The sequence below is a fragment of the Diospyros lotus genome, chromosome 4 (genome assembly GCF_014633365.1).
Source record: "Diospyros lotus cultivar Yz01 chromosome 4, ASM1463336v1, whole genome shotgun sequence".
Classification (NCBI taxonomy): domain Eukaryota; kingdom Viridiplantae; phylum Streptophyta; class Magnoliopsida; order Ericales; family Ebenaceae; genus Diospyros; species Diospyros lotus.
The window spans coordinates 5091988-5102931 of NC_068341.1; the positions used below are offsets into that span (position 1 = coordinate 5091988).

At 36.2% G+C, this 10944-nt stretch overlaps 1 protein-coding gene across 3 annotated transcripts; it reads right to left on the minus strand.

The window, feature by feature from the left end:
• Positions 1 to 646: 646 nt before the first annotated feature.
• On the minus strand, positions 647 to 10394 carry LOC127799965 (squamosa promoter-binding-like protein 7). Of its 3 annotated transcripts, XM_052334277.1 has the most exons (11): positions 9758 to 10394; positions 7642 to 7814; positions 7298 to 7524; positions 7125 to 7199; positions 6915 to 7022; positions 6524 to 6641; positions 4159 to 4294; positions 2918 to 3077; positions 1564 to 2130; positions 1023 to 1277; positions 647 to 925 (listed from the first exon to the last, which is right to left on the minus strand). In XM_052334277.1, exons 1-11 carry the CDS (start codon positions 10252 to 10254, stop codon positions 875 to 877), a joined length of 2367 nt encoding a protein of 788 aa, XP_052190237.1. In that variant the 5' UTR covers positions 10255 to 10394; the 3' UTR covers positions 647 to 874. The 3 variants fall into 3 exon arrangements, with proteins under 3 accessions (XP_052190237.1, XP_052190238.1, XP_052190239.1); XM_052334278.1 differs by having other exon boundaries at positions 647 to 1271; positions 9758 to 10393; XM_052334279.1 differs by lacking the exons at positions 647 to 925; positions 1023 to 1277 and having other exon boundaries at positions 1576 to 1973; positions 2042 to 2130.
• Positions 10395 to 10944: the final 550 nt, after the last annotated feature.

Consider the following 10944-nt stretch of genomic DNA (forward strand, 5'->3'; position numbering starts at 1 on the left):
CAAAAGCGGAGGCAACAGGGTGAGAAGCAGATCGAACAACAAGTGGATTTACGAGATTTTGGGAATTTTTTATTTATTTTTATGATAAATAATTTATATTGTATATTTAATTATTGATTTGTATATTTAATTATTAATTTTATTTATGTATATATTTTATTATTTTGTGTATTTAATTATTAATTTATATATTTAATTATTAATTTTGTGTATGTATAAAAATTATTAAAAAGGTTAAATAAATAGAATTGGATTTCATTAAAATAAGTAAATAAAATAGAGATTAAAATAGAAAGAAAAAATTAAAAAAATGTAGTTGGAACGTACATAATTTTTGGAATAAAATCAAAATAGAAAAAAATATTTATAATATAATAAAAAATAAAATAAAGAGCAGCGTTGAGATGACCTAACACATGACATATACATATAAATATCTAAAATTCACGTAAATTGAGGCATGAAATTGTTTGAAAGCTACTTTAAAATAAAAAATAAATAAAAAAAAAACTTTACTAGAAGCTCCAATTTAGCCACAGAAAAGTACTTTTTCTACAACAGCAAAAGGTATTAATTTCGTCACAAGTTGAAAGGATGGGAGAAAGTTAGAAACATCAAAGCGAAGGAGGAGGATAGGATCACTAGATTGCACCAGAAGCCAACGAACAAAGAGAAGAAACAAGAACAAGTCACTAAATATACAAAGCCACATACATTGGGGAGAAGATGCCTCTTAAAATTTTCATCTCAGTAGTAAGAAAGGGGAGGCATGCACCACACTATCAATCAATCTCTTGGCGCATGATCTGAAACAACAAGCCAACAACTACTTTAATGAGATCGCCGCCGCCGCAGCAGCCGCAGCCCCCAGCATTCAGGCATGAATTTTGGCAGCACCATGAACACAGCCGGGCCGCTCTGTACACTGTCAATGCACAAGAGATTTGGATCAGGGGTCTCTGTTTAAACAGCTACCTGTTGTCGAACAAACACCGGCGAATGGTCGTCGCAATTTTTCCAACCTTCTCAGGGTGGAGAGTTGCCGCGCATACCACAAAACAAACAGCTGCAGCAGCAAGTATGAAGATGAGAGGCCGCGGGGCCGAGTATCTGCTGCTGACGGCACAACTGGAAGCTTTCCTCGGCCTTCTCTTCGTTGGGTTTATTCTGATTATAGCCTGCCTATTCAGCAATGGTGTGTTGTCACTCTGGTTCTGACAACTTGGACCTGCTACAGCATCCAAATGGCCTCTCTCTATGTTCTCCATATCCTGCAACTTTGGAAGCCATTGTTATTATTTAATAGATAACACAAAGAAAGCAATGATGCTTAACGCTTAGATATAAAACCATTCTAAAGCCACTTATATTCAAAGTTCAACATGACCCAGAAATGCACAATACCTATCTTGCATATGAAGACACAGTTCTATTGACAACAATGATGCTTAAAGCAGGGAAATGATGTATGCATCCTCCAATAGAAAATATCAATTTTAACAAAATATTAGAAACTGTCCTGTAATCGAAGGAGCCTTCAATGCACCATGGTAAAAGCCTCACCTGATTGAAACATGAAATAGGAAGCATGTCACTTTGAGATCTTGGACATAACCAATCTCCTACACAGACGAGATTTCCAGAATTTAGTGCCAAATCTGCTTTTCCCTGCAGTCTCTGACAAAGAATCTCTCTAGCACGATCAATATTACTCAGAAGACATTTCATATCCTCATCAGCAGTGCCATTCAGGTTTTCTAACTTCATTCTGTCCATCACACTCTCCATATAGTGTAAAACAGTCTCCAATATGCTGGTGGACTTCTTGTGTATTAGGAAAGTCAATAACCGATTGAATCTTGCTATTTGAGACAAACTCAAACACTGTCCCAAATCTTCCAACGGAGGTTTCTTTAGTAACCAAGCTGTGTCCAAAATGAATTGCGAGAATGCTGTTTGTCTCAGAACAGAAGCTGCACATGAATCAGATACAGAACTACTACCCGACATTGATCCTTTCAAGCAGAGAGATGCTTCAAACCTGTGCTCCATAATCTTCATTTCGGAACAAATGTCTTTGTCCCCTATTAGAATAGGAATGAAGTTGGATAAGCCTGACTCATTCTCAACCTACGACAGAGATTAAGAACAAAAATATTTAGCTATTGACAGTTGATGAGAACATCATCCATGCCAAGAAAAGCAATCAAAAACAGCAGTACAGATTTCTGTCTTGAAATGAATCCAAAGACATACATCCTAAACACCTCTCCCTGGTCTACATCTATTACAAAAACCTTAACAATCCAGATGGTAGTGCTTACCTATCGGCTAATGCCAAAAGTTATGCACAGTAAGTCCACTCTAGATCACACGTCCAATGCAAATTTAAAGCAATTATTGTCAATGACAGTGATTTTGGTACCAGACAAAAAAAATCGTCATTTTAAGTTTCAACCACTATTAACCTTTCTGCAAACCATCTCAAGTATATAATATATGAATATCATCACAAAAGATTACAAAAAAACTTACCGCCCGACTATTTGTCTTTGAAAGATAAAGCATGGATGACAGAACCATACAACTGCATCACAAAGATTGACACTTCTGAACTACCTAAGAATTATTTGAGATTGTAAACAGGTAGGCAGGGATGCAGTAATTTATCAACAAAATTAAAAATAGATAAATAAAAAAGAAACCTGCAGATTCCATCAAAGAAAAATCAAATGGTTTCTAGTTGGAAATGTTCTTAGCCAATAAGCTGTGAAAGAGGAGATAATGTCAGGTGCTCTGCAAGTACATGATCATTACAAATGTACATATTCTCAAAGAATATTATACAAATTATGATACATTTACTATTTGATGTGAAAAGATATGAAAACAAATGGAAATCTGCTACAACACCAACCTCAATAAATGCAGGGCCAAAAAGATCTGGTTCAGTATGAGGGATATGTATCTTCAATAGCTGATGGTTGAAGTTAGCAGTAACCCTTTCAGTGTCCCCACTCAAGGTTGGAACACAATAGTCATATGCCATATACTTCCCAGCAAAAGAAACAAGAAACCTGAAATCAAGATCCCAGACAAGAAATAAACTGAAGAAAACAGTATGCATAATATAATCCGAAATCAAAATTGGCATTTTAGTAAGTTATTCATCTGCTAGGAGAATAACCAACATAGCAGATATCCATTTGCTAGGAATAAAATGGTTAAAAAATGAAATGGAGAAGCTGCAGTTGTTGCAGTAAGGAAATTTAGGTGCCAACTAAATATAAAGTACTATAGCACATATCACTTTTAAAATACAAACCACTCCTTTCCTAGTAGATGAATTAAGTATCCATAATGAGTCACAGTTCTATCAGAGATCAATCCTCTAAAAAGATGAGGAGATTATTGAGGATGTTACTCATAGAATTAAGGCAGAATAATTAAAAGGGACTAGTGTCTGACTTGTTATGCGATACTAAAATCCAATTAAAACTAAAAGGGATAATTTATCAGACATCCATAAAGAAAAATTTTGTTCTATGCTTTAGAATGTTGGGCAGTCAAGCACTAACATATGCAAAATATGAGCATAATAGAAATGTGGATGTTAGTGGAATAGCGACCATACAAGGAAAGATAGAACTAAAAAATGAGATTACACATCATAAGGTCGAAATAGCTCCCATTGAAGATAAGATGCATGAGACATAATTAGAATAATTCTGTTATCAGAGAACCATCTCAATACTCATGGAACCTTTTAAGTTGAGTCAGATGACACATTACTCATGGAATGAGAGTCCTTGACTGCGCAGAATCCAAATACCTTTAAAGATGAATTATATAACACATTTTTTTCCTTTCTATTAGTTCTGGTTTTTCATATAGCTTGGAGAAGCATTGCATTTAGAACATCTTGTTTTAAGGTAGTCCTTTAAGGGTGACTTGTGACTGTACATGTCACTTGTAATAGCTAGCTCCACTGTACTGAAAAACAATGGAATTTTTTCTATATGTTAACGAACTCAAATTATTGGTCAAAGAACACATTAAGAGATTTATAATTCACAGGGAAAAAACCAATCTGATGCAACACGGATGGAATCATATTTATTTCAAGAAATTGATGAAATCAAGACAACACTACCATACCGAAATTTGGGTTGAAGTAGATTACTTCCACAAGCCATGAACTCCATGGGTTTCCCAGCCTCAAAACAAGTAGGATGAACATAGTGAAGTTTTGGAGCTTGCTCTTTCGGCTTGACTTGCATTATGGAAGTTCCGTCTTTATCCATTAGAATGTGAAGAACATGTTAGAAAGTTGAACAAGCTTAATAATGCAGCCACAACCAAGAATATGTCACTTCAGAAAGAAGGAAAACCATATAGTCAAACAAAAAGTACATATACATCTCATCAGATTACTTAGATCCAAGAGTATTCTTGTCCATACTTCAATTAGAGGGCAAGAATACGTTAAAAGCTAAAGTAAGTGTACATGAACCCCTTTTTCTGCTGGACAGTGTAAGTTAATTTAAAGAAGCATTCTTTTATACACACCCAAGTGCTCCTCCAAGGATTATAGTTTAGGTGCAAGACATTCCAGTTGGCCGCAATAAAGTAGAGGCCAAAGACTGATCTCTATCAAAATCTCTTCCTAAGGCTTGTAGCTTAGCCACCTTTTATAAAGATTCATTAAGGGATTTAGTTTCATTATGACCCTTGATTGTCTGGAAAAAGGAGATTCCAATGGAGTATGGACATTGGCTGCATCTAGAGCTTTCGAGGAGATCAAACAAAAAATGATAGGACCATCGTGTCACCATGAATTTTGTAAGCCTCAAGGTAGGTATAGGAGGTGTCTTGAGTCAAGGAAGAATATAAAGGCTAAACAATGATATTCTACTTATGATCAGGCGTTCTACTTTGAGGTACAAGCTTTGCATTGTTCGAGACTTGGAGGTATTATTCGTTACTGCAAGAATTTTTGTTACAATTTGACAATTATTTGCAAAAAGAGTTGAACCCTAGTCATGTTAAGTGGCTTGAATTAATCTAAGAATACACTTTTGTTCCTTACCACCATGCAGAAGCTAAAACACAAACCTGCTAACTCTTTAAGTAGAGTTGTAGTGTTTCAAACCATGATCATTCATGTGATAGGCTTTGATAGGATTCGAGAAGAGTGTTTTTGTCCCGATTTTAACCTTATATATCAAGAGGTTAAGGATGACAACTGTTAAGAATATGTTGGTTTTCAGCTTAAAGCTAGTTATTCAGGAAATCTCAATTTCACATTCTTTGAACCTTCACTCTAAGACTTCCTAGTTTAGGAATTTCATATGAGAGGACCATCTAGACATTTTGGTAGAGATAAAACCATAGCCCCTATTCGGGGATAGGTTTATTAGCCATCTTTTAAATATGGATGTTGCTGGTGTTGTCTCCCAAGATCCCACTTGTTTATTAGCCAAGGCTAAAGAGCAAAATGCTTGTTTATATACATCTATGTTTGTTCCACAACAGGCCATGAAAGGATCTTGGTATAGATTGTCACTGATTAGCCTAAAATCATTTCTAACATGGTCCATTTTGTCCCTTCATCATCATAATATTGTCTTAATCCACTAGTGCGGTTAGCTCCATTGGCTTTCTAACATGGTCCTTGCAATTCAAAATTTTCTTTAGCCTTTTCATCCACAAATTGACAAGCAAAATGAGCTTATTAATCTCAATTCTGGAGATGTGCTTAGATATTGTGGTAATTTAATATTAATATTATTCTGTCTAGTACTTTATATGATATTAGTGGTAAATTAATATTATTCTGTCAAGTATTTTCATATATAAATATTGTTTAAATGGTATATTCATGTAAGATTACTAGTCAGTTTTCTACAATTTTAATGTTTTTGTTGTTATACTCAAAAATAATATTAATAAAAAAATTCATAAATAATATTTTTCCATTGTTGTTACTTGTTACCCTTGTGCATCCAAATCTTTCTTTTTCTCAAAATGCTGCATCTCATGACCAATCCTGTATCTGTAAACCATTTTGTCTTCTGAGATTGAACACTAACTTTCTTGCAAAATTCTATGTAATGTAAAGTCTACAATGAAGTCCTAAAACTGTTAAGATTTTCTTGAAGGTACACAACAGAAGATTTATCGATTCTTCATTGATATCTGCATCATCCTTCCTTTCAGGTTTGATGCTAAGCCTCTTGAAATTTATATTTTGCCTTAATCATCAAGACTGAGAACCTAAATGATTCTTTCTCTATGTAACACTGTTACTTATCAACTTAAAACAAAAAAGATTAAGAACCTAAATGGCATATTTAACTGCTAAATGTGGTCAGCACACAGGAAAAGTGCAGTACAATAATCAAAGGAGAAGCTCCAGTCCATAGAGCCAAGAAGCTGAATCAGGCAACATAAATTTACAGCATCAAGAAGAACTATAACATGTTTATGCATGTCAAATCCAACATATGAGGTATTGACCTACCTCTCAGCACCTGGAAAATCACATTGTCTAGATAAACAAGTAAAGTGCCTCTTCCAGATAGCATCTTTCCAGGAGCAGCAACAATATCATGTATATATACAACAGGGTCTTGAAGTAACTGCTCAACAGAAAATTAGAACTGTTAAGATCTGAAGACTACAGAACAAAACCCATAACAACTGAATCTCAAATAGCAAGTACCAAATGCAAATAATTTGGCAGGCACAAATTCAAACACAAAATCATAATTGATGCACACAATAAGGTGTTACAACAAATGCCTACATTGGGAGTTTCAAGGTATATTAGTCTGCTAAATACCTTTTCAATTCTATAGAGAAAATATGCATTGGAAATGCCACTTGAGGATGAGCTTAAGCATAGACATTACCTTTAACCATATGAAATTTGGCATTGCAGTAAAGACGGTCAAAATTGTACAACCAGGACGGATATACCCCTCCAACTCAACAGGCATATTGGCCAACCACTCAAATATCTGTCAAATATTTACCTTGCGTTAATCAACCCCAGTATATCTGATGGAAATAAAAAAAAATTCTCTTCCAATTACTATACAGCAAAATTAGTGTGTAAATACTTGGTGCCGAAGTCGTCTAGGGAACTCTGCAGGATTCCAATCATAAAGCTTGAATGAGATCCGACCAGTAGGGCACTACAGGTGAAGACAACAATCATTTAGAATTAATTCAAGTAATTTTCTCACAGAAATATGAAAATAAAGGTAACAAGTAGACAAGGCATCCAACATACAGTAGAGGAGTATGCACTCTTATTCTCACAACAGGCTGAAGGGCAAGCATGTTTGCACTCATCTTTTTCTCCATCTATTTGGGCCTCACCAGATGCCACAAAAGATACATCGCTATCATTCTGAATATTTTGGGAAACAAGATTTGAGTAGAGTGTAGAAATTTGTCCTTCTTCAGAGCCCAATAATGATTCCATTTCTACCATTTGGCTTCTCACACATATGCTATCTGTACAATGAACTCCATTGTTTTAAAATGCTAATACATAAGGAACTGAAATCAAATGGGAGAGGGAGACTGTTGGAAGTAAAATTTCAAGTACAGGATTAGATAATATTGGCAAACCTTTTTCATTAGCATCATCACAAGGCACATAATCAGCCAAGGCATGAGCCTGAGGGTCCCTGTCAGCAGCATCTATGGATTCACATGGTTTTCTTCGGCGTCTATTGTTATGACGCTCCAGTTTTCTTCGACAACTACGTTTACCTTCATCAAAATCTGATAAAATGTGAAACCTGCCACCAAATTACCACACCAGTAAAAGCTCAAATTAGAAAAACAAGAAAACAGTGACAAATTTTTTTTTTGTTATATTCTTCACAACTCTAGAGGTAACTAATCAAGGGAGATGAAAATCTCCTTTTCTGGTAGGCTTTGATATCTAGAAGTTTGAAACTTATGCAAAAATGTTCATCATAGAAGTAAAATCCAGAGTCCTAGATCTAAGAAGCAGAGTGGAAAACAATTGATCATGACAGAACCAAAAACAAAAATGAGCATCATCTTCATTATCATCAACTACACCTTATCCTAACCAAGTCAAGGTTGGTGGCAAGACATTCATAATATCAATTGATTTTTAAAGTCACATTGACAATACAAATCCATACAAAAAGCAAAAGGCCAATCATTTTTGGTGGCAAAAATTAAGCTGGGTACCCTTCCTGACGCAACCCTCTAACAAAGGAATGATAAAATAAAGTTTCAACACCCTTTTCATATGGCAAAGTTCACAAGATAGTAGTGAATGAAGATGATTAATTTGATCATGTTCCATCACATAGTTGATATCGTAAAACCAACCACTACAGCATGAAACAGAACTATGAGCATTTTACTTTTTTCTTTTCTTTTCTTTTTTTCTTTTTTTCTTTTTTTGAGAAGTTAGTAATGCATTGAAAGAGTCCCACCTGGGTGGGGTTTTTTTACTATTTTCATTTAAGTTTTAAAGAACTCTTTTGTTGGCTACTTGGCTGTATCTAAGTTTACAAGATTATGATGAAATTCCAACCCAGTACAGTCAGACATGTAGTTCACTAAGCTCTTTAATGCCCTATAAAATTGACCAAGATCGTACTTTTCCTTTTAAAATAACACAACGGTAATAAAAACATCAAAGGAAAAGAAGCCAAGTAAAGAAGAAAACAGTCACAATACAAGAAAGCAATAAATCAGCAGCCCAAATATAGGCTTAACTCTTCTGATAGCAACTTTACAAGATAGAAAAGAAGTTACTATTCAATCTATATTGCAACCACTCCATGCCCAATGGACTTCCTTGCATTTTGCTCCCACGAACAAAAGGCACAATAATCAAGTCTTATGTCTTGCCTTTCTCCAACCAAATCCATTGAGCATGTGTATTTTGGACTGAGACATAAGACATCCCAAAAAAAATCAAAATCAAAATCAAAAGCAAACCCCATAAAAACTGCACTGTAGAAATATGCCATATCTGCAGTGCCAACTCCCTGACTTGTTTCATATACATCAAAAAAAAAAAAAGAGGACACTTCTCAACTAGATTTTTTGTATCATTAAAAAATTTCTCATGAGTGCACAAAAAGCAAACCACCACCTAGTAGCTGTTCTACAGTCTCTGGAAAACCAAAGCTGCTTCCGCTGAGAGCCCACAACTTCCTGGGAATAGCATAATAAGATGTCCAACTCCCCATCTGAGAAGCAAATCCTCAAATTTCATCCTCCACTAACCCAACCCATTGATTATACAGTATGAAGATATATATTGGAGAAAGGAGTTCGCTTCAAACTCAATAATCACGCATGACTATATTATGAGGCAGGAAAGAAAACCTATTGATCTCGAGATATATACTTGCATATAGCACACAAATTGCATAAATAAGCTATGGGTAAACAGATATGATCTAATGGTATTAGTCAGAAAGGCTCATAATTTTACAAGGGGAATTCAAATCCAGCAATCTTACCTGAAAGGACTCATTCCTGTTCACTAAACATCCGACACAAATTAACAGACATCTGCAGCTTTATAGGTTCAATATAAACCAAGCAACACTGCATAGAATTAAGGTTACAGCCACACCATTGAAAGTATCTCTTCCTAATCTGACTGGATACGGTCACTAAACTTAAGAACTGATATACGAACTGATATATATATATATATAAGGGTGATAAATCAAATTAAGCTTACTTGCCACACTGTTGACAGTATCTCTTTCTCTTCCCATCAAGAGCAACAGAACTGGCATTCGCACACCGCAGACAAACCCTATGCCGCCGGTGGTAGCCTTTGAGCTCACTGATATCCGCCTTGCATCCCGGCACCTGACACCTGGCCGGCGCCGCTCTCGTTGCACGCGATTTCTTCTTCTCCGGCGAGAGACGGTCCTCCTCCTCCAGCATCGCGTCCATCTCGGGGCACGCGCAGGGGATCCGACCCGCCAGGAAGTTGGAGCACACCATTCTCGGGTCCCGCTTCCTGACCCGGCCCGACGTCGCCGGATTGGGGGGCAACTCGGGCTCCTGGGGCGGCAGCGGCGGCGGTTCGGAGTCGATGGAGATGTTGACGTGGTCGTCGAGGTTGAAATCGAGGAAGTCGGACCAGTCCCAGTGGAGGAGGGAGGGCTCCAGCGAATTATCGATCTGGTGGAACGCCGGAGCGTCGGATACTGGTGGCGGAGGGTCCATGGCTAGATGATGGGTCGGAGATGTCACGGCGAACGGCGGAGGAGTGGGGAAGGCGGAGACATGCAGCCGGGGGGAATTCGTTTTCGTGGGAAGTACCCGAATGCGACGACAACTTCAAGAGATGCATTCGACACGTGGCCAAAATTTATTGCTGTTTTTATATATAACAATCGCATCTTGTAATATTTTCATGTTTTTCCTCTCTTTAACAGTCGGGTCACTGTCCTTGGACTTTGGATTTCTTTATATTAGCCCCCATAATTTTCTTCCTTTTTACTATTTTGACTCCTAAAGCTAATAGATGCGAAAGCAAAGAGAAAGTTTCATTATTCCTTTCTTTCTTTTTATGATTTTAGAATATGGTTTAATTGATTGAATCATAATAAGTTGAGATTCGTATCGATAAGTCGTGAGTTTAATTCTTTGTTCTGTACAATAAAATAAAATTTTCATCTACAATTTATCTTTTTTATCAAAATAAAAAATATGAATAATGAGAAATCGTACAATAAGAAAAAATTCTATGAAAGGCAATCAATTTTTAGATTAACTAATACATAAAAGTGGCAAGTTGGGACTTTACTCTAAGAAACAAAAATAAAGTAATTTATTGACATTTTGGTGTGGGTTAGTACAATTAGCTGTGGTTGGTTGCACCAACTCCTCAAAGTCTTACTTTCCTCTCAAGTG